This window comes from Homalodisca vitripennis, chromosome 2 (assembly GCF_021130785.1).
Source record: "Homalodisca vitripennis isolate AUS2020 chromosome 2, UT_GWSS_2.1, whole genome shotgun sequence".
Classification (NCBI taxonomy): Eukaryota; Metazoa; Arthropoda; class Insecta; order Hemiptera; family Cicadellidae; genus Homalodisca; species Homalodisca vitripennis.
The window spans coordinates 8,026,225-8,051,180 of record NC_060208.1 but is presented as its reverse complement, the minus strand read 5'-3'; the positions used below and the strand labels follow the sequence as shown (position 1 = coordinate 8,051,180).

The 24,956-nt window shown below is 35.6% G+C and overlaps 1 protein-coding gene across 1 annotated transcript; it reads right to left on the bottom strand.

Annotated features, from left to right (window-relative positions):
• Positions 1-1,762: 1,762 nt before the first annotated feature.
• Positions 1,763-20,020, bottom strand: LOC124353506 (tRNA pseudouridine synthase Pus10). Its single transcript, XM_046803368.1, has 9 exons — positions 19,618-20,020; positions 17,063-17,167; positions 15,897-16,198; positions 12,109-12,335; positions 10,907-11,032; positions 8,645-8,837; positions 7,297-7,529; positions 6,447-6,592; positions 1,763-1,854 (listed from the first exon to the last, which is right to left on the bottom strand). The coding sequence occupies exons 1-9, from the start codon at positions 19,798-19,800 to the stop codon at positions 1,825-1,827; spliced, it is 1,545 nt and encodes a 514-aa protein (XP_046659324.1). The 5' UTR covers positions 19,801-20,020; the 3' UTR covers positions 1,763-1,824.
• Between the last annotated feature and the right edge of the window lie 4,936 nt (positions 20,021-24,956).

Below are 24,956 nucleotides of genomic sequence, written 5' to 3'. Positions count from 1 at the left end.
CCGAACCATAAAAGGAATGAAAATACAAGATAGTTGCCGGCCAGTCTTTAAACATCTGAAGTTATTAACCGTTGTAAATATATATATCTTCCAGTCTACAACACTAGCTTGTCTCCTGGGAATAAATAAGCGACATCAGGATGTTCACACACACTGCACCAGACATGGAACTGACTTCAACCTGCCGGTCCATCGCTTGAAGCTCTTTGAATCAAAACCTTCTTACGCAGGTGCAAATTCTACAATGCCTTACCCGCATCCTTGAAGTTCTTGGAGCTGAAAGTTTTTAGGAGGAAATTAAAATCTTGGCTGGCAGATAGACCCTTTCTACAGTGTCAATGAATTTTTAAGAGGAGAGAGTGACCATGGCAATTGGCAAAGCAAATAGACTCTTTTCTATATATAATGTAGCCTACATGACGCCTGTTTCTATCTTGATGATAGCAAATAAAGATTTCTGTTTCTGTTTCTATCCTGGAACCGAGTTCTCTACAGCCCTTAAGACCTCTTCTCCAATGATTGATTCAACTGCCCTGATTTGTGCACCATGTCCTTCTCTAGTCATGAGACCAAGTCTCAACCTTCCCCACGAGCAGTAGTCCATGCACGTAAATCTGAGGATCTGGATGTATAGTTGACTGGTCCACCTCTCCCAATCCATTTTTGAGGATATTCCACTTCAAAGTAGTGGACTGGCACCCCACATTGTGAATAAACACCAATTCTTGGATAGCTTGTTCAGAAATATTCAATACTAAATTAGGCAAGTAATTGACGAGGAAGTTGTTGTTCATATTTCCATCTAAGTCTCTTTTGAAAAAAAAGGACCAACAATTCTGTTATCAATAATACCGCACTAAGTATTGAGGGTCCAGTACTTTTGGTTGCCTATCTCTCGCGTCCAGTGGGGATTCTCAAAAGCACAGAACCTTATTGTTTTTAAAAGATGCCTCACTTCAAGCTATGCAGCAGAGCATTGAATATTTTGGGACCAACATATGACATGGACCTTTTGCAGTGGTGGTGTGGAATGATGAGTCTATCAATGTTTCTAGTGGAATACAGGATTATATGAAAGGAAAGATCAATGCAGAGATGTGATTAGACAATCAGTAATTGTGCAGTCGAAAAGACTGCTATACCCCACTGGCAAGTTAACAACTGGTAAATATTCTAATTTGGTACACTATGTAAAAGAAAATCACAGGAAATGAGAGTAAATGACGGGCCCTCAACCGTTGTGCGGTGTTCCAAGCTGTGAATCCTCAAGGGTTGTCTCGAAATGGATTCGCGCGGAGCATGGGAGAAGGTGGAGGTTGCATCCGGGTTTGAGAGTGAGTAGAATGGTATTACAGTCACCTTCCTCCAAGGTGGCTTCGGACCTTCTCTCATTAAACAGATCAATGTCTTCTAAGGTCATTGGTCTCATTACGGGGCATGGTCACCTGAGGAAGCATCTTCACAGAGTTGGCATCCTTCAGGAGGATCCGCTCTGTGGAAGGTGTAATGAGCAGGAGGAGACTGCTGAGCACCTGCTCTTTGATTGCCCTGCAATAGCAAGAGAGCGGTATGCCATCTTTGGTAGCTTGGACAGGGATGGTGAATTTTTCCCAGGAGGACTTGATAGGTTGTTTTCGGCGGTTTGTTGAACTGCTGAAGTTGTAGACTGGTAGGCCTCATGGTGTTTCCGGGGTGCGCAAAAAGCCCTTGAGGCTTAAGTGCATGGCAGTAGGCCGCCCCAAGGGAAAAAAAGAAAATACACTTTCACGTAACAAATAACGTTTATTGTAAAAAATTTGTTCTATAAAGTCCTGGACTGACATTTCACGCTGGTGGCCAATCTAGCTCAATACTCTGGAACAACACAAGTTTCATGAGTTAGTGGACTGTGTCTGACTACTATTAATGATATCAGATCCAAGATCAGTGCTTACTACATATTAGCGAAATGTCTACTTAATATTCTACCTGTTATGTTAAGGATAACCGGTTTTTGAACATTTGCTGTTGTTGTATGTCACAAAATAAAATACTACCTTTTAAGAATTGGAATAATATATGCTCTACGGATGCCAAGAAAACAGAATTTATATTCCTCAGCCTCTTTTTCCAGCCTTCTCTGGTGTGAGTGGTATGTGTTGTTCAGAGTCATTTTGTACAGTGACATGGTTGGTGATTAGTTTAACCACTCCGGGCCATGAGGAAGGTAAACACTTGCGTTTTTATAGAATACAACTTATTATTTATTTAACTTTGCTTTAGCAAGTTCTTCATAATTTATTGGTTAGTTTTCAATTTTATTTTTTGTCAATAGTCAGGTTTTTTTCATACATGATAAAGTAGATAATTTTGATCCCTAAAACCTGTTATCTTTTCAAATAATCAAACTCAAAAATAATCTTTAGTCAATATTGTTTGCACAAACTCAGTTTTGACTTGAACAATGCTAAAAGGTTTTCATGAATAGTTTCTGCCGGAAAAGATCTTTCTTTCTTGACAATGTCAAGCATAAGTTACGTCTTTCCATGGGCCGGTAAAAAAAATCGGTTTCTGTTCATTTGTCCTTTATCTATACATTAACCTTTGATCTTTGAATTTGAAGAGCAAAGTTCATGCAAGGAAGAAAAAATTCAAATTTTGGTAAACGATATTCCAAGAAAGGGAACTTTTTATAACAAGAAGTGTCTCATGGGTGTCGGCGAATGTTGAGATTCGCTAATATTACTTACTTATGTTATTTGTTGTTTTTATAGAATTTACAATATTTACATAACTTATTCCACAATTTTTTATTGTGCACGAAGTGAATGAGAAATCAAAATTGTTATAAAAATAATAAACCCCATATGTTGCAATAAAAAAATAAAATGTCACCTATAAACCATTGTAATTTTTGCAATAACTGGCTGATTGCATGGAAAACCTGAACACTAACTATCCCAAAGGGGTTAACCCTGCAACTTGCAAGAACCCAATATCGGGCGTTTTAGCTCTATTTTAGATAGCAGCGCTAAATATTGGATCATTTAACAAGTTCTAAATTTTTTGTTTTTACGTTTTTAAAATATGCTCAAAACGTATCAATATTGATAGGGATATTAATAGAAAGGGAAATGTGCAATTGACATAAATAATAAACTTTCTAATAATTTTCATATTCCATTACATATTTACTGTATACGTTTTATATTCTCAGAATTATTTCTTACGTTTTTGCTTACTGCACCAGATGCACGTACTGTCACAAAAATAATGTTTTGTTATATTTTACCATAATATGTAAAAAAAAATTTTGAACCTTTTATTCTTTTTAGTTTTACTCATAATAAAATGCCCTATTTTTTTGTATATTCTGTTTTTTTTTATATAAACGATCGTAACTTTTGGACAAACCAAAAACTTTTAATTGATGTATTTTTTTACTTTTTTTAATGTTTGAAAACATGCTGTGACTACATTTTAAAAATACATATATACTTATTATTTATAAGGAAAATCTACCTTGATTCCTGAATTAAATAGTATATAACAATACAATACATATGACAATAGAACAAATTTAAGATAAAGTCTGAGGTACAAAAAATATTCTGCCACTGAAAGGAATTTGACCTCGAGTTCCACAGCTAAAAGTTAGTGGGGCTTCAAAGGAACATGTGTTTTATCTTTAGAAAGGAATTATCACATGTGTTGTCTTTCGTTGTTACAGTAGTACATGAGTAACAGAAGGGAGAAATAAACTGGACACTCCTAAATCCTTAAACCTAATAGGTCACTGTTCTGGAGTGATGTGATATTCACAAGGAACATTAGATCTCTTAGGATAGAGACTGTAAGGATTATGGATAAGGATAATGTAAGTCTCAGCCAAACAACCTTGGAAAAAGGGAAGCAGCTTCTCAGTCAGTGGGGAGAAGATGTACGTTTCCCCAGGGCTGTGCTTTTCCTAAAACCATTATCTTTTCCTGTGCACTTAAACTATCCGTGCTCAGCCACATCTGAAGGTACAACTCCTCCTTCATGGCATGAAGCCTATAATTTTATTAAAAGGACAGTCAAAGATGTACCCCTGTTATCTTGGCAATTAGGACAACTGGAACTGGAGGAAGGAAATGCCTGAATCTACTGTTCTGGAACCGGAATCCTGTTTCAATTCATTTTTTCACCTCGTTCATGTTTGAATTTGACAATCTATCCCCAGCTAAAACACTTAGTGGAGTTAAGAGTAAAAGAACTAGGGCCTACTGCCAAAATTGTGGACAAAACATGGTACACGCCAAAATTGCGTCACCTTAAGTCTCTCGTGGTTGCAGTTCATGATCGCTACAAATCTGCCAAGTCAGTGGAAGAACAAATCAACTTCTACTCGACCTATCTTAGAACAAACAGACTCTACAGGTCGAAGGTTACTGACGCAAAAAGGGCCCACAATGTACAGTTCATTGAAAATATCCCCCAAACCCCTGCAAGGCTGCTTGGGAAGTGGTTAATGACTCTAGATCTAAAAAGCCTAAAGTTGTCAGTTCTTCGAGTCCAGACTCCTTTAAACAACTTTTTTGTCGACACTGTAGAAGAAATTGTGTCAAGCATACCAGCTGGAGTACAGGACCCGTTAAATTTTAGAACTATAAATGCTGAGCATGGCCAGAGGCCCTTGCCTGAGCCAATGGAAAGAGGTGACCCCATCAGAGGTGGTCCAAAATTGTTAAAAACTTCAAAGCATCAAGTAGCCCTGACATCTACGGAGTGTCATGCAAGGTATTAAAGGCAGTGATTGATACTGTGGTGGTTCCTCTTTGTACAGCTTATAAACAGCTTGCCTTTAGACAGGGTGTTTTTCCTGCCAAATTGAAAGTTGCACGTACTTACTGTGCCTATCTTTAAAAAAGGGAAATGCAGAAGACATTGCAAACTACAGGCCTATCTCTGTCCTCACCCGATAATGTCTAAGGTGCTAGAAACAATTCTAAAAACTCAATTGACAAATTTCTTTGAATCTCACCTTCTGTTGGGAGATCACCTAACATGACTTCAGAAGAGACTGCTCTACCACCACTGCTCTTCTGTCTTTGTCTGCGGAAATTATCAGGGCCTTTGAGGATGGGGGATTTCGCTGGCCTTAACGCTATGCGATCTGAGTAAGGCTTTCGACTGTGTGCCTCATAGAATCCTACTTGATAAGATGAAGAAGTATGGAATAAGGGAAATTGCTCTACAGACCCTGGAAACTACTTGGAAAACAGACGCCAGATAGTCTCCATCGGTGGGCGCAACATCTAGCAGCAGGGAAATTATGCACGGGCGTCCCACAGGGCTCCGTACTGGACCATTGCTGTTCATCCGTCCTAGTCAACGACCTCAGACTAAAACGGCCAGGCATTTACTTTTTTGCTGATTGATACCACACTGGTCCTCAAGAGGAGGGTGCATGGATGAAAGTTCTCAGAGATGCCGAAGATCTACTGTCTGTGGCAAAAATGTGGTTTGCAGCAAACAAGCTTAAATTAAACAAAGATAAAACCCAGCAGATCTTGTGCACTTTGAAGCGGTACAAATCTGGAAGATAATGTGGAGACTGTTAAGCTACTTGGTTTTTGGCTTGATCTTAAGCTGGATTGGAATCAGCATATAACGCAAATCTGCACAAAGCTCTCCAGGGTAGTTTTCCTTCTCTGGAAACTCAAACATGTAATTACGGAGAAATACCTTGAAATTGTGTACCATGCATTTTTTCACAGCCACCTGTCCTACGGATTGTTTCTCTGGGGACATGCCCCTATGTGTGGTGAGGTATTGCTGCTCCAGAAGAAGCTATAAGCAACCCTAACATCTGCCAAACACCTGGACCACTGTCGTCCGATCTTCAGACGACTGGGAATTTTGACAGTATATGGGCAGTACGTTTTAAACTCGTTGTTGTACGTAAAGAATAACCAGCAGAATTTTACCCAAAGACAAGACGTTCACAACTACAACACCAGAGGAGCATAAGCGTTGAATATCCCGAAATGTAGACTGTCAAAGTCCCAAAAGTGTTTCCCCGTAGCAGCATTGAAACTCTTTAACATCCTACCTGAAGAGAAAAAAGCGTTGAACAGTTTAAAGTTCAGAAGTGAAATCTACAACAAATTAATAGAAAAGCCTCTCTATTCACTCACTGAGCTGGATGCGACGCCACTCTTCTAGTCCCACCTTCCGGGATCAACCAAACTGACGCAATCTATCTGGAATTCCAGTCATCGATGAAGACTTCAAATATCAAGTATCAAGTATTTGCATTGAGACAGACCCACCAACTCCAACCGTCAAACTCCTCCATCAACTACAAACTACAATTTGTTGACCAGGAAGTCCTACTATTTAATGACATCTGATTATGTTGGACCACATCTAGGTTCTGCTAGGCTAGTCTAAGAAGTGAACCACTCCGGTTACGTGATGCCTACCTGAACATCCAGAGCTAGACAGTCTGCAGACACTCCACCCAGAATGTCCCCCAGACTCGGCTTCGTACGGCCAAAGTCCCCATGAATGAACTCCTTGATGTATGTGCCAGCTTGGGTATTCAGAGTCAACTTGAAGTAGGTTGTGTCTGAAAATACATCGGCACTTCTTAATTTAAAACTTCAGGATTAATAATACAAATTTTGAAACAGAATCGTAACATTTTAATCCTTTGAGCAATAATTTAAAGCTTATTAAATAACAATGTGATAATATGGTATAAATGAAGTACATGTTTATTAAAAGAAGTGAAATTAAGATTTATTAATCATGTAAACCACACAAAGTGAATTTGGAGATTACCTTGGGTGAGTTTTTATTTCCCATGTTTATATGGTATGCTATTGCCAATAAAGTTCAGAGTGATAAACAAAGTGTAACAAAAAGGTTGGGCCGGCTATGTATTTCAGATTTTATGTGTAATTCTAAGCTAGAAATGAAGAATAACATTTTTCCAATTTCTACTTCATTCAGCCACTAGCCACCATTTTGTATTTATTTACTAAAAAAATTATTATTTCTAAAAAAAGACAGTTGCCGGTCCATAATTATTCCTTAAACAACTTACATAGCCTACTGGGCAAAAATAATGTTATCTAGTAATGATCTCAAACTAAAAATAACTGTTTCAGTCTTATTTGTATTTAAAAGAAATTTATTAGCAGGACACCAAATAGAAGTATTTTTTAAAAGATCGTTAACATTGAGTTGACAGAAGAGTACCGTCATCTGCATATATATAGTCCGACAGAGTACACTACAAACAACACCTTGTCTCAAACTAATCATTACCATTCTCCTGACAGTGTTTGATGTCGGAGACCTCCATCCAGTGCACAACTTTGGCCCTGGTAGCAATGGGGCGTCGGTGTAAAACTCTCACAGGCGTCTTCTGCTGCAGAGTGACCGGTGCCTTCTTTGCGACCTCCTCCAGCCTAGCTCTGTCTAGAGACCGCGCTGCGCAGTACGCCACGTACGTCTTTCTCTTCAACTCCTCCCCTTTCTTTAGCAGTTCCAACGATGACCTGTGGATTGTCCAAGAGGTGAATGTTTGTTTTATTTCTGTATTGCCCTAGGATAGATATATCACAGATATAAAAATACTTTGACCTGAGAACATTAAAACAAGATTCAACTGCTGATAACATAGCTATGGTAAGAATGGTTGATTTAATTAAATTTTGAGTTTAGCTCCAGTTCACCTTCCTTTTATTGCAGCGTCTGGTATCTGTCTAAAACTTGGAAAAATTCGACATCAGAGACACCTATAAATAGGTGAAGTGGTAGTCTCATTGTCTCATCAGGTACACAATTGTCTGAGAAAAAGTCTGAGACAGTGTTAGATACCAGATGCTGCAATAAAAGAAAGGTGAACTGAACCTTAACTCAAAATTCAACTTTTGATGTTCTAATTCAACAGAGAAAAAGGATAGTGGACTAATAGGTTTGGTTGCCAAATTTTTTAAAGGGCTTCTATAAAAGGCTCTTTCTAATCATAGGTATTGCTCCTGAGTTTCCAAAGGAAAAATAAAATTCACAAGTCATTCAAATGCACAAAAATAGTTAAGCAAACACGTTACAGTAAACTTTGGACCTATATTCTTGATAGCTAAATTTTAAAAAACAACTGAAAAAGTGCTTTTTATAAAAATATTGCCACTTAGAAAAGTCATGTAGTATTTAGAAAATTAACATAAATTACAACAATATTTACTCTGATTACTTTATCATACATTAAAAACTTTAATAATTATAATATACAAAATAATAGTTAAGACTGATTCTCCTACAATTTTTTAAGATGAACCTGATGACTGAATGGTCACTTCTGTTCTCAATAATTGTGATCTTTGACCTGCACTTCACAGCATTTGCTCTGTCACCATACCTTTCCACACAAAAATATGTAAAAGTATCGAATTTCTCTAACTTTTACTGTTCATTATATATTAAATATTATAAATAAAAGAAACAAAATTCATGTTTCAATAAAGTATACAATGGGTAAGCCTGTGAAATATTTGGAACCTTAAAGACATCTGTTTGTGAAAAAAGTATTATGGAAAAACAGGAAACCCAATATGTAAATTAAAAAAATTTTCATTTGAAAGTTTTCAAATAATGACCCACAAAATCTTACTTGGGCACAATCTTGAGGTTGTGAACTGCTATCCTGCCTGCTCCGTGAGTGTTTATCCTGATTTCCAGCTCCTGGATCTCCTGGTTGCTCAGCATGACGTGCCTGGGGCCCATCAACTCCACGACGAACGGCCGCCCCGAACCCAACATCCTCACATCTACATCTTCCCGGCCCGACGCTATCAGCTTGTTACCTGAGTGGCAGACACGGGGGAGTTGTGGAACAATTAATAGAGCAGATATTACTTGGAGTTACAGAGTTTTAATATTTTATATATGCTTACTTAAACATATACAGGGGCTGTCTAATATAATGTTCTGAAATTTCCATTCTTAGCCTATTTCCCTACATAGTCACCATTCAAATTAAGACACAAGTAGTGGCATACATTTTTCAATACTGTAGAATATTACGGCTTACAATTTCAACCACTGGTTTACATCAGCATACAATTCAGTGTAGGTCACTGTTCCATCAACCGCCTTTTTGTTTGACGATTGACGTGCTTCCCATAAGTCTTGTCACCAGTTATGATATAATTGAGTAGTAATACAGTAATTTATTTTATAAATAAACCGTGTTTTTTTCATTAATATTAAGTTTTTCTATAAATGTAAATATTTAATTGCAATTTCTGGTATTATCCGAGTTTTTCTATGTATCTGTGGTATGCCCTGTCTCATTTAGCTTCGTAAAGCCAATTCTGAAAACCAAATTTTACATTTCGTATTTGGGCTACAGACACATCTCAACTAGGTAAAAAACCATCAATACTGAAAAACAATAAAAAGTAATTATTATAGAATAGCATAACCAATAATAGCAGTAATTTACATTTTTTAACTAGTTTGTACAAGAGCTGTATTGTATTTTTATATAGTGGGTATATTAAAATACATAAGAATCAAATCATGATCATCAAAGTGACTACTATGTCTACAATGATGATACTATGTCAAATTTCAAGGGGTCGGGACAAGAATTTTGTGATTTTGGATGTTGGGATCTTGGCAGAAGATTGGGTAGCATTGATTTAAAACGTAGTAATAATACGAGTAAGTATCATGAAAAAATAGATCTAATAAAAATATCTTTATCAATAAACGATACAGAACCAGAGAACAAGGGTATAAAATGTTTGAAAGAAAGAGCAAAATGATTTTATTTCTTCTTAAAACACGATGAACAAATAAAGAAAAATTACATTTTTAGGTATAAGATTAAATGTACAATTAGGGTTTGCGTATACAATATGTCCAAATATTTTGAAATTAAGTTTTATTTAACATGTTCACGACGACGTGTACCCCATCGAGTACATGCGATCTTTCATAACTACCGTCGTGTACCCGATCGGGTTCACACTGAATTTTCGTAAAGCGCGTTGTGCACCCAGTGGGATATTCGTTGCTATTCATTTCCTTATTGCGTTTTAATTGTTTGCCTGTCTTGGCGATTTGCTAAATGCGATCTCGAGCTTAAATAAATACCTTGGACTAGTGTGTACCCCGTCACAATTGCACAATTGCTTAATTTTTAAGGTACCTCATGGGGCACACGCACAAAATTTAAATAACATGTGAATCTTACATAAATTTTTTGTTATACTTAGACGTTTAACGTAAAAAAAACAACTACAGTTTTTTGCCATTATTATTAAACAATGCAATGCCAAATAAAAAGTCCTAAAATAAGCCATTGTCGTGAACTTGTTAACAAATATAAGCAAAGCAAAATAATAAAACATATAGAGTGTTTTTTGGTAAATGTTAATCCACGTCAGTGTATGCTTTTTATTAAAATAATGCATAATTTTTGGAATTATTTAAAAGTCACTTATCATACTTAAGTAATCATCATTTTACTTTTCAACTTTCTGCTGAAACACCACTAAACCAAATGTTGGGTAACAATGTAGGTCATATAACACAAACTAAAAATCCGCATGTGGTTTTACATCAAATAGTCAGCCAGAATTCATCACTCAACACTGATAATTAAGTAGTCTTTGTTGGTAACTCTACAATATTTCTTATAGGAAACAAAGAATACACTAACGTTGTTACCGCATTGAGACTGGCAAGAACTTGCACATCATTTAACCCACAACTTATTGAGAGATATTGTAGTTGTTGATTCTTCTGCAGCAAATGTAACATACAAACGTGCATAGTAGAAATGGTGCCAAGTAGGATGGCAATACCTACTTAGATATTCTTTTACTTATTCCATGTACATAATCCAAGTTGGCACAACATGTACCTTGTGCTCTCGTCACGGCTTGTACACTCTCCCCGATGAGCTCATGGACCGAGGTCTCCAGTTTCCGCTGGTCCTGTACCAACCAAGCCGTCTGTGGCAGGCCTCGCACCAACTTGTTGTAGCGCCCTGTACAGAAAAATTATATTGACAAATTTAAAGACCATCCGGAAAGTAAAGAACATTTTCATTCAACAATCATGCCGCTGTTACACTCTTTCAACACAATCCATCACTAACAAACATGTAGTATTCGGTTTGAACACCACATCTTTGTGAATACAGTAAACTATGAAATCTATCATTGGCAATCAGAACTATTTCAAGCAGTTTTGTGTATAGCTAGATAGAGGACAAATCAACATATCTTATTGTCTTTACCACATTATATTTTGTCTTATCCCACTTGGTTTTTAAACCAAACAGATGACTTGCTGACTGTATTACTCAAATTTTATTCACATTTTATTTATTTCAAAGGATTACATTTAGTGTTAAAAAGCGTAAATTATTGTAAAAAATTTTAAATATTGTATTGGTGTGTAAACAGTGCTCAAAAAGTGTTCCATTAGGTAGTTATTACATGTTCTAGGTTTAGCTCTTTTATGTCAATATTGTAAAATAAAATACATTCATGTAATTTTATTTTGAGCGTCTAATAGTAAGCAATTATGGATTTTGTATGATTTTAGATAATTAACACGTGTATTGAAACGAAAAGTTAAATTTCTTCTGTTAATCTATGGCAACAGTAGTAAGTTAACAACAATTTTATCATTTCATATGTGTTCCATCAAGAAACTAACTTCTGAATCATTACTAGAGACATTGGCCGAGTAAGAATTAATTACGACAGCCCTGTTGGCGCCTATGAGTTAGTGGAAGTAGAGGATTTCTTCTCAATATTAAGTTCTTGGGCTTCTTCCAATTATTTTAGACCTAAAACAAAACTTCATTCCAGACTTTTCACTCAGTGCAATTTGATATCATTACCACTTTTTCAAAATTCTTTCACAAGCTCTCCATATGGCAACCACACTTTGTTTACTATGCTGGAAGCAATCATCGTGTTGATTTGATGATTTGCAAAATGAAACAATAAAAACAATTATTTTTTATACCCTTATTCTTTGAGACACTCCAGAATGTCAATACTTTACAAAGAGTTAAAAGATATTCCAAAGCCAGATTGATGATATACGAACCAGCAACGTAAATGCAGTTGTGCTCAAAGAGAACATTATTGCAGACAGCAGCGTGGGTGGGCACGACGGGAGGTATTGGGTAGTAGCGAGCAAAGCGATCTCTGTCTTCCAGAGTCAGCACCGTCTCCACAGTCTTCCGAGAGTACAACAGAGTTGGACCCTTGAGGTGGCGCAATTTTTTTGCCTTGATCTTCTGCTCATTAAACTTGTTCGGGTACATATCCAGTCTAAAAAAGACCAATCAGAAGATAATTTAGAGCTAGCCCAGTGAATAAAAGCATCTACACATAACGTAGCTATGTTCGGAAGGGTAGATTCAATGCAAATTATGAGTTTAACTCCATTTCACCTTCAGCTTAGTGCAGCGTCTAAAATCTGACACTGTCACAGACAATTCTGAAAGGTCTGAAAAGTCCTGGAATCAGGAGTTCACATGTGTCTGAAGAGATCCAAAAAAGTAAGTGACGAAGACATTACAATGAACTCTTTTCATCGCTTCGACACCAGAGACACCTAGACAATTATGCACCTGATGAGAATTTGTGAACATCTTCTGGATTACAATGGATGGCTGCTGGATTAGCCAGACAGACCTCATTTATAGTCTAGGTGTCTCTGATGTTGAAATGATGCAAAGAATTCATTTTGAACATCTTCGCTGACTTTTTTGGGTTCTCTTCAGACAGACAGAGGCTTCAGATTTCAGTCAAGTCTGCGACAGTGCCAGATTTCAGTCAAGTCTGCGACAGTGCCAGATTTCAGTCAAGTCTGCGGCAGTGCCAGATTTCAGTCAAGTCTGCGACAGTGCCAGATTTCAGTCAAGTCTGCGACAGTGCCAGATTTCAGTCAAGTCAAGTCTGAGACAGTGCCAGATTTCAGTCAAGTGTGCGACAGTGCCAGATTTCAGTCAAGTCTGCGACAGTGCCAGATTTCAGTCAAGTCTGCGGCAGTGCCAGATTTCAGTCAAGTCTGCGACAGTGCCAGATTTCAGTCAAGTCTGCGACAGTGCCAGATTTCAGTCAAGTCTGAGACAGTGCCAGATTTCAGTCAAGTCTGCGACAGTGCCAGATTTCAGTCAAGTCTGCGACAGTGCCAGATTTCAGACGCTGTTCTAAGCGGAAGGTGATTATAAACTAAACAACGTTATCTAGGTACAGAGATTTACACACAGGTTTTGAAACTATCATGGAGTACAGCTGATGGTGTTTCTAGTTTATTCCTTCGATCTGCAATATGCAGAAAATTTACATTAACATGATCTAAATTTTAATAATCTTGATGTCAAAAATTATACGTTCTTCTCATTAGTATACTTTCTCTTAACTGAAAAAATTATTAACATTTTAAATGTATGAATTGGAATAGAAATGGTAATGTTAAGTTTAACATTACATTTTTTGTTTAAAGTTTGTTATTGACGATGGAAGGTTTTATGGAAGGCATGTTTTTACAATCGCAAAAGCGATTTTATATTAGATTTTTGTGGAAGTAAAAACGTGTCCTCAATTATAAAACCTTATTACTTCCATCTAGAATACAATGCAGAAGATAGTTTTATAGATCCTATATATCTCTCAATCTTTCCAACAAGGCGTCTTCCCCTCTCTCCTAAAAAACTCGTTAATTTATCCAAAGTACAAGAAAGGACCCACTTCCCTGGCCAGCAACTACAGACCTATATCTCTCATCTGCACCCTATCAAAAATTTTTGAGAAAATAGTACTAACAAGATTACTTACTCATCTAGAAAACAACAATCTTTTAACCAGCCGGCAACATGGGTTTAGAAAAGGCAAGTCCACCACCACAGCCATAACTGAACTAGTCGAGACTATCATTGATGCAGCTGAAGAGGGGGCCACAACAACAGGAATCTTACTTGATTTTAGTAAAGCTTTTGATAGACTGAGCCACAAACACCTTCTAGATAAACTACACACACTAGGAATAAGAGATGCAGCGCATCAGTGGCTCCAGAGCTATCTCAGCGGAAGGACACAAATGACTGAAATAACTCAAGTGGTCAACAAGACATCTCATAAATTTAGATCCACACAAACACAGATAACGAGAGGAGTTCCGCAGGGGTCTGTGCTTGGCCCTGTACTATTTATTTTATACACAAATGACATCATTTCGACGCTACAGGACCACTGTGAAGTATTCCTCTATGCTGATGACACTGCCCTCATGGTTTCACACAAGAATGTTAAAGATCTGGAAATTAATGCCTACATTGCTGCAAGTATAGTAAAACAGTACAGTCAGGAAAATGATCTTGTACTGAATGAAGAAAAAACGCAACAGCTTTTTTTTGGCCCACAAAGAAGGAGTGCTCTCGAGCTACCCAATGTCTCAACATCTAATGAGGCCAAATACCTTGGGATAACCCTAGACAGTGATCTCAATTGGAAAGCTCATGTAGACCAATTGTGCAAAAAACTTAGCACTGCCCTATACATCATTAAGCGACTCAAACACATCAGCGACACAGAAACCTCAAGAACAGCTTACTTTGCGCTATTTGAGTCGTTAATGCGCTATGGACTGACTATATGGGGGTTTTCATCTCAAAGAAATCTACAAAGGGTACTGCTCTTGCAAAAAAAGGCCATCAGAATAATAGCTGAATTGGGCTTTCGAGATTCCTGCAGAGGGGTATTTAAGAGACTGAAGCTGCAGACAGCGGCCAACCTGTATATCAGCAAAGTAATAATATATGCAGTTCACAAAGGACTTGACCAATTCTTGGAGACCCATTCCTATAATACCAGGAACAGAGTTAACTATAGACTCCCTGCACACCACCTGACTGCCTATGAAAAAAAGCTTTCCTATATCGGGGCAAGGCTATTCAACATCCTTCCATCAAAGCTGAAATCACAAAGAAGCAACAAGAATTTTAAAGGAGCTCTTCTTGAGTGGCTAATGGAGAGGGAGTTCTACTCTGTTGAAGAATGCCTGCAGATGGGGAGACCTTCTCATTGAATGACCATGTACCTCAAGCTAAAAAACTCTTGACGCCATGACTGTACTTTATGTCCATGTCAATAAAGATAATTTTGTCTTTGTCTTGTCTTTGTCTTTGTCTTGTCTCTAGTTATTTAAGTACAATAAATCCAGTTACTTACAATAATCCCTGTGACCAGACCCCATCCAAATAATTCAAAAACTAGAAAAACCAAGTTTTTTTCTTATCAACTGATTCAAATAATAGAAGTTCTGATGTAGCTCACGAACCAGTGGTTGCAAATAAGTGAAAACAATTTACATTCTATAAATGCCTTAAATTGTATTTTGTTCCAAAAGTAAAATTTCGCTTTCTAGACATAGGCCTATATAATGTGTTGGATTTTTGTATACTTTTACAATGCTACTTAAATAAAATAACTTCAATAAAATGATCACAAAATAAGGAATGCGTAGTTGAAAAAAATTTAATTTAATTACTTCAAAAAGTATATTCTACTTCAAGTATAAAGGTTAATTTTGTGTATAAGGAGAGAATAAAGATTTTGACTATATAACATAAAATCTATATACAGTAACTACACACCAAAACATTAACATTAACCAGGTTTTGGCATTTCTACCAGTATTTAGCTGTTTTACAATGACAGAGAGTTTCCTATCGATTATTATCCAGTAAACAAGGAGCCTGTTAAATCGTATTATAATAATCAACCAGAATGTAAACTTGATATTTGGTACTTATGTACTGCATATATTCACTCTCACTTTTATTAAATCAACTAAAAATGTTTATTATGACAACAAGGAGAACTCACAAACACTCGATCTCCGCATGGTCGTCTTCGTACTGAATATTAATCTGGATCTTGAGGTCTGACTCGTTGCTGAACGTCTTATTGATCCTCTTGGCCAGCTGATCAGTGAACACATACTTCCACGCGTCCTTTACACCCACGGTGACCAGACCGAGAGGCAGGTGAGTCCTGATGTGATCGGGGTAACTGTCTGCCAGCAGTACGAGCAGCGCGTGGGCGCGCAGGTAGAAACTGACCGGAAGGGTGAATGCTACATTGAATGTTGGGTTGTCATAGTCTTCTTTGCTAACAGCTTCAACAATCTGCAACAATAGATGGAGGGTACTGAAACTAAAAATGCTTGATCTGTTATCAAATCTCGTATAGGTTAACTTAACGACCTAAAATTACATTCGTAATTGAACTGATCAACAAAAAATCATAATAAAGAGAATTACATTTGTAAACAAAATACAATGCTTTTTAAGCTGTCTTCTCAGGTTGTGGGCCTAATTACGGAACATGGGCAGCTGAGGAAACAACTTCACAGGGTCAGTATTTTCAGGAGGATCCACTCAGGATGAAACTGCTGAACACCTGCCCTTTGCCCTGCAATATCAAGGGAATCCTACACCATCTCTTGTACTCTGAACAAGGGTGGTGAATTCCTCAGGAGGACCTGATCGGTTGTATTCAGCAATTTGCAGAATATTGCAGATATTGTAAACTGGTAGTTATAAAAGAACACTTGTGGGATGTGCAAAAGTCCCTCGAGATAAAAAGCATAGCAATAGGCCGCCATTTAGAAAAATATGAAGAAATGTTTATTGTACATGCTATATTTATATATTCTTTCTACAGTTGTACAGAATTGTAAAATATAGACTATGTATGGTAATGAAATACGGTATCGATATTGATAAATATTGTTTTAATCAATAAATTTATTTTTCAAACTTTATAATAAGCTAAAGGCATTTTATGTACTTACCGTATTGTGTTCGATGAAATAGAAAGTACAAATATGTTTACGTTAAATACTTTGAACGTGGAAAATATTCACAGAATAATGTAACAGATGTATGCTGAAAAATCACAATAATTAACTATAACAATAGTTCTACAAACTAATTCCACAGAACTTTAGATTTGTAGATCCATGATACAGTACAACATTTATGACTTACCTTATCAATAACTTTATCACACATTGGAGGTTGAAGCATACCAAGACATGCTACGCATGCGTTGTTTGCTGGTCTCTTTAACGGATTTTCAGTTTCACTCAACACCTATAAAAACATGAAAACACTGCTTCAATCTTTAATAATCCTAGTCCACATAGAAGAAAGAAATATGTAAAACAGACCAGTTCTTAGACCTATAATGTACATTAGGTTTAGAATTATATATTGAGAATTGGTATGCAAGTTACTGCATAACAAAGATCAGTCATCAAAGCATCTTATAGTAGTGCTAATAACACCATGTTCCATGCAAAATAGAAGAACTGGGTCTGTGTGAGCATGACAGTACCAACTGCTTATTTTATTAAAAAATGTAGAATTTGGCTTTCATCACCCAAGCATAGAAGCAATGAAAACCTTATTTGTTGCACTGATTAGACCAATATTGAATTACCATTGTTTAGTTCCTGCGCACCATTGGTTGCAGACTTGGCTACAACACATGGATGTTTCACTTGAAGATGTAGCTGAATTTTTGAATCTATCACCTCTTTGAAGTTTGTTTTTGACAATGGAAGAATTATGAAGAAAACAAGATTTTTCTGGACATCATTGTATTACTGAACGACGGCAATTGTCCAGAAAAATCCTGTTTCTTTCTACCACCTCTTTTTGTGAGAAGGGAAAGGTTTGACATGCCACTACTGAGAACAATTTTTAGAAACAAAATGAACTGCTGCAACCTTCTCCGTTTAATCACTCTTCTATCCACAAAAATTAGGGCCTGTTCATCTACAAAAAAGTAAAATTGTTCGCTAATAATTACCCATTATGTGATCAATTGTCCATTACGTCATATTTTAAAACAATGAATTTATCAAGATCTATATGTTCAGATGCTAAGATTTTATGTAAATAAAACATTTCAAAAATAAAAACGCCAGTATTTTAAACAGATAATGTCCTTCATATCGAAATGGTTAAATATGAATTATTATAGCCTACTATGAGAAATAAAAATCGGATCTGCTCCTCGTACTCTGTACACTGTACCTAGGTACACAGTGTCTTTCATAGATTCTTAGCTAAATATTGGATTGATTCTACACTTATATAGTACAAACACTAATATCAATATCTTGAATCACTTAGAAAGATAGAGGCATCACTTACTAGATTTTAGTGAGTGTCTTAATTGAAAGTCGACAATGTCCTTAACAAGAAATTCAATAAATTTTATTAAAATTGGTCAACTATTAATATTGAATAAGTCCTCCGACCCAGGATTGCCAACTTGACTTTAGGAAAAATTAGGATGGAAGTCTGGGGGTCCCAGGGCAACAAGTGGAGTCTGTATCTGACGGCTTGTCCCCCTAAAAATTACTTAAATTCCATAAAAACTTCTTATCCTGCCCATCTCATCTTACTTATTGTTTTATAACCAAAACAAAATACAAAGTTTGATTCTACAGTATATAATTACTCAATTCCATGCAATTTTGGAACACCTGAGTTTTAAAGAACAAACATTTGTTAAGTAGGCTACTTTCAACATGTTCAAAACCCGGTAATGCCACTATGGCGTCAAGTAACAGGGTTATTTTTAAACCGCAAACTTTTTTATTATTTCATAATAAACCATACCAAATTGACCTTGGTCTCCGGATAACGGTCTTCAAAGTACTGGATTTTTTGTAATGTTTACAACTTAAGTGTGAGCTGAGTTGTAGTCAGCTGTTCTGATTACTTGACTTGATTCCCCCTTCTCTCTCACATTTTTTTGTATTACTATTAATTGACTTGGATTCCCGCTATTTTCTCACATGTTTTATTATTATTATATAGGAGATGAGTGAGTTACAAGTTACGACATGTCAACATTATTAACAAGGCATGGCAGTTTATTTTTTTATATGAAATAACATTTCATCGACAAAAATGATGTTATTTAGCAATATCGTTACTATATACACCTGTTATTATATTCCGTAATTATAATACTAAGTGAATACAATAGGCTAGAAAACTGATTTTGTGTGCTGTACTCCAAAATAGGGCTGGGCTTGAAAATGTTAAAACAAAACTATTTACAATGTAAACAAAATTAACATAAATCTAAGTTTAATATAAAACAATAGAATTATCAAAATTTAGAATTAAAAGAAATATTGTGTACATTATGTTTATTATACACAAAGTTTGTAATATCGTCAATTGAAATTTTAAACTCTATACTTGAGAAGTGGTACAATTAAATAAATGTTTATAGATTAACTGTAGTTTTGTTTTTCACAGTAGCTGTAGTACAGTCCCATACAAAATGCTTGGAATATGAGCTAGTGTTTGTGATCCAGTCATTCAGTTCCATATACAAACGATTGTTGTGTCGCTTACTCAATTATTTGAAAAATCGGGACAATTAGTCCTGTTAAGGATTAACCTAGTTGAAATCCAGGACACTCTGAAAAGTCAGGCCTGTCCTGACAAACTCGGGATGGTTAGCAACCCTGGTTCTAGACCTGACTTGTGTACAAGTAGGCTAACCTAACTCTTACCTGTGTAGAATATTTTTTATCAACAATGCTCTTATGGAAGTCTCTGAAATATTCAGCACTAGTTTCACCATAATACCTCAAAGAACACATACCACAACATCCTAATTCTGTTAATTTGACACAAACTTCTGAATTGATTTTATCTGTTCCATTTAAATCTGACACGTCTTTTAACCCATTCATTTCAAAGAACAATTTATAGGTTAACTTAACCTATTAGTTGACTCAACTGTTTATTCTGTACAGCATAAATTAGATTTAAATAAAAAAAATGTATAAACTTAAGCGTAACCGAACATAGTTGGATGCTGGAATTAAAGCTGAGTTTAAATAAAGTTATTCTAAATTTTACTAAATAAACACAACATTCACAGACAGTTCAACTAGTTCATTTCAAAACTGTTTGCATACGAGACAGACTTTAAGATCTTCCATGCAGCCTCAAAGTCCTATGACATTATAGTAATCGTCCTCTTACTTATATTAAATGTAAGAAATGAAAAGATCACATTACTATTTAATTGTTAAAATTATTGGTGGATATTGCCAATATTTACAACACATTTACCACCTTATGTGTAGTATATTGTTAGTAATTAGAAAGCATAGAATTCTGGAATCCAAGTTGATAAAGGAAAAGGATTTCTGGTAATGATTAGGATTCCTTCTCGCCAGGAACCCATCAGGCATTGCTATTGAGTAAACATAGATAGACGTACCTTTCCCATGGTACATAAGTTATATGTATTATGTTTGATGACAAATTTGCGACCTTACATAAACTACAAAACTACATCCATTTCACTTCGTAACAGAAACGAAATTGAAAAGTTGGACTCTGAAAAGAAACTGAGAAGCAATTTTTCTTTCCACCGAGTTCTACGAGCTAAAAATCGCCCGTGAATAGCTGATATTTAGAAATTAATACCTTGGCGGACGAGAAAGTAGATATTGCTTTTGAAAAAGCTTGAGGCAGTGACTAACTTAAGCAATTGAAAGAGAAAAACAATATTCTATTTGAAGATATAAAATTGTTATTAGAAAAAATAAAGATCTAATTTTAAATAAATGTGATTCAAACAACAAGGGACCGTCCCTAAATTATGTACGGCCTTAGTGGAGGGAGGGATGGGGGTTTTTAGCAGTGTTACGCACCGTTAATGTTATCGTTACAAGGGTGGGAGGGGATCTGGAAAGACCGATTTTAGCTCTACGTAATTTAGGGACGGTCCCCAAGTGGGTTGATGACATTATAATTGTATCTTTCTTTAGCGAAATGGCAAACTATGTAACGAGTAATGACATGATTTCTTTACGTCCTGTATTGTCTCAGAGTATCAAACTGCGTATTGTTGGAACCGTTATTGATATATTGGCTCCAACTGTGAATTATTTATGTAAATATGTATTTTGTTGAGTCAGTAACAATAATGATGCTGGGAATAGAGATAAGGCAACTTACCGGCCGTTGTTATGTATAGGCAAGTATAAATCTGAGGCTTGTCTTTTAATTCTCTGATTAGTTTAAATAAGGAAGCCGCTATGACGGTTACCTTAAGTTTGAATATAACTAGTAATATGTTCATTGCAAAAAAAAAAAAAATATATATATATATATAGCTCAGAATGCGGTTTTAATATAGCTGTTGTAAAAGCCAACTGTGTAATAACATGACTGTCGTCTATTAATGTCATTTAAGGGTTGGTTTCGAACCAACTGTGTTAAAATCACATAACTTGCAAGGACCTAGTACATGAAGTAAAACTTTACCAGGATACAAACAAAACAAACGACGAGCAGATCCATAAAGAATAAGAATTAAAATACTTAGACAATTGATTGTCCCAAAAAATCTAAAGTTAGAAATAGAGTATTATCGGTAAAATTTTAAGGTTTCAGACACTTTCTGTTTTGGATGTTGAAAATAAAGATCAATCTTCCGAAGTTTGTCCACCTGAGAAATAATTTAATAAAAACCCTATTAAATATGTAAAAATCATAAAGCTGAATAATAATGTTAATTTTAATAAGCCAAGCAAATCTAGTCATACATGCGAGGTTCGTACCTTCGACGGGGTATCGACCACAACTGATACAGCCTTTTCAAACTCAACTCAAAGTCTCAAAGAATTTGTCCAGTGATAGCCATGGGAATCAGCTTTTCTAAACTGTTACAGGCAAGATTAACGTCTAAATTTAATGTTGTTATATATGTTATGCCGAATGGTATAACGAATCAAGTGCTAGAGGTTTAAGTCCTCGCTTGTTCACAAGTTGAATGAAGCGAATTAGGGTGATTACATTATAGTTATGGCTAGTTCAAACTACTTTAATTATATACATGGCACTGCAAAATCTTGTTCCCAGGTTTAATACATTATTGAAATTTGCTACGAAAGCTCAAATTGTTCTACCAGGTATACTACTAGAGCATTATGTCAAGTTTTTTTAAAAATACTACTATTATTGAAGTAAACAAACAACTCTCTCTGTAAAAACCATGTCTCTCGTTTGACTAGAGGCACTATAAAGACCACGTCACTTTAAGCACACGGTTATGCTAATGGTTGCTTTGAAAACTTATAATATTTATTTAATGTTTTGCAACAAGTCTTTGGTGCATTGTCATGTCAGTCAAATCAAATACGAAATGAGAATGGGTGAAGATATGAGTTTAAATATAAAACCAGGGTCTGGTATAATTCTCCCATTCATCATTCACAGACAAATAATTTCAGCGTGATCTAGTCACTTTAAGTCTTATCATCAAACAAATGGTTTATTTCGCACAAAAGTAAAGAGTAGGGCTATCAGAAAATGCAACTGATTTTGCTGTGAAAAGAGAGAAAAGGGGGTGTGTATTCTTTCTACATCAACTGTTCAGTATGATGAAGTTGATATATCTAATTTCTGTTCTGAATCTGTCAGTTAGCAGCAGCAAGGTTTAGATAAGTAATGATCATCATGTTCCCTTGTTTGTTCTTGCAGTTTACCGAATCCCTGGTTACAATTGTCAGAATTGTTTAAACTTTATGATTTTGTATTGGTTGTTCTTCACAGGTTTTTGTTGTTGGTGACTTTAATGTAGATCTATTGAATGACACAGCATCTAGTAGACAATTTATACATGGAATGACATCTTTTGGTTTCTGTTTCACCATATGCCCAATCACCAGCTGAGAAAGTTAAACATGCTAAATCAGCCCACTATTGTCTGTATTAGACAATATCTTTACCAATAGAGATGAAAATTTAATCTCAAGTAAGGTTGTTAATGTTCCGTTATCTAATCATCATGGAGAGGAAGCTGTTATTAAGACTTCATAGCACTTCTTGTGTTATTTTCTAAGGAAAAGTTTGAAACATTCTATTATATTCTGAAGAATGAGAGTATGATGACATCTATAACACGTATGATTGTAACTGATTGTAACGCTCAATTTTGCACTTTTCACAGTACAGCTAAGCATCGTGTGGGTATGTTTTCCATTGCTGAAAAATGAAAACGCAAAAACACTCAATACAAAAGAATCCTTTACAAGTAGTTCTTCAACTCGAAGATAGATTGGAGTTTCTTTACTCTGAGACAGAACATCTTCATGTTGATTATCTCCTGTGTAGGGAATATAAGAGGGTTCGTTCTACTTATAAAAAAAGAGATCAGGAAATCGAAGTCTGAACATGATTTACACAAAACAGCATTAGGTATCTTTCAATAAATCTAAAACTATTTGCTCCATTTTAAATGCCAGAAAAACTTATCACTGTAAAGAAAAAATGGATTTATCCCTGATTCTGGCAAATGAAACTGCAGCACATAACCCATGGAGAATAACCAATGTGTTTAATGAACGTTCTTCCAGAATCCATCTTTACTATGCCCAATCACTTATATCTAAAATCCCACCTTCAACTCCGTCTTGCAAGTATTGTTCTGACTTACTATTCTTATACGTAGGATGATTGAAATGGAAGTCTAGAGGTGATTTTACCTTTTACACATAAAACATACACTGGAATTGATGGTACTTCATCTAAGTTGATAAAGTCTGTAGAAGGTACAGTTTCCATACCTCTTACGTTTCTAATAAATAATTCATTCGAAAAATGAATATTTCCCGAGAGTTTCAAACATGCCATAATTAAACCTTTATCTAAGATAATCGGAAAAATATTTTTGAATAGGCTATTTTGATTTATAATTAAAAATGGTCTTTTTTCTGAAGTCCAATATGGCTTCATTAAAGATAAATCTACAATTGATGCAATTAATTGAGTTTTTGTATAAACAGTTGTTAATGCTCATGATAGAGGTAACAAATCTCTTGGCATTTTTTATCTCACTTAAGCATTTGTTCATGGTTAACCATGAAATACTTTTAAACAAATTCGACTTTTGGGAATTAGAGGGCTGGCTCTTGATTGAGAGAACTCATACATGAAAGTTAGAAGAGTGCTCAATCTGTTTATACTGAAATCCGTATTTGTGTGCCACAGGGTTCAGCCCTCGGGGCAATTGTTTTTTTTGCTATTATTATTAATGACCTTCTTCTATAGGTATCCAACTGTTGGAAAGTCTGCTTATTTGCAGATGATACCTCGCTCTCACTTTCTGCCAATGCTCAGCATTAATTAACTCAAATGAAATATTTTGTTGATTCTAGTCAAAGCACTTCTGCTATAACAAGGCTACTATAGTGTTGCCAAGTTTGTGCCTGGTCACTAATAGAACCACAATTCTTTTATTTATTTAAGCTTGTTGTCAATCCATGCTATATTCAATAGCAAACATTTACTTTGACACAATTATACAGTTTACACTGTGATAAATAAAGTTGATTAAGTTTGTGAGAGTTTGAGGTTATGAACACAACAATGTGATAATCAGCTGATCAAGTGCTTCTAACTTATATCAGAAGTACCAAACTTGTGTTATCAACAGTTTTCCCTAGATCAGTTTGTCTTTTTGAAAGTTCCTCATAAAACTTGTAGCTGACTACTATAAGACAATATTTAAAATCCAAGTCACATAATACTAAGAAAAACATGGAGAAAGATATCCAAGCAAATTTATGAATCTACTACATCTGAAGTGCAAAACAACAAACTACGAAAATTTGTATACCAAAATCTTAAAGGATAATACAGGTCTGTTTACATTTTTTAGAAAACTTGTGTATGGTTAAAATGCAAAAAATAATCTGACAAATGACATATTAAGGGATAATACAGGTCGGTTTACATTTTTTAGAAAACTTGTGTATGGTTAAAATGTAAAAACATAATCTGACAAATGACTAACATCTATTTTTTTCATCTCTCAAAACAAACTTACTTT

Excerpts from the sequence above, each read along its gene's own strand:
- LOC124353506 (XM_046803368.1), bottom strand. The coding sequence starts at position 19,800 with ATGAATGGGTTAAAAGACGTGTCAGATTTAAATGGAACAGATAAAATC. Across the intron at positions 8,838-10,906 it reads AGCCGTGACGAGAGCACAAG|GTAACAAGCTGATAGCGTCG; the intron begins GTACATGTTGTG and ends TCTGCCACTCAG. Across the intron at positions 1,855-6,446 it reads GTCTAGCTCTGGATGTTCAG|AGTATTGAGCTAGATTGGCC; the intron begins GTAGGCATCACG and ends GTGTTGTTCCAG.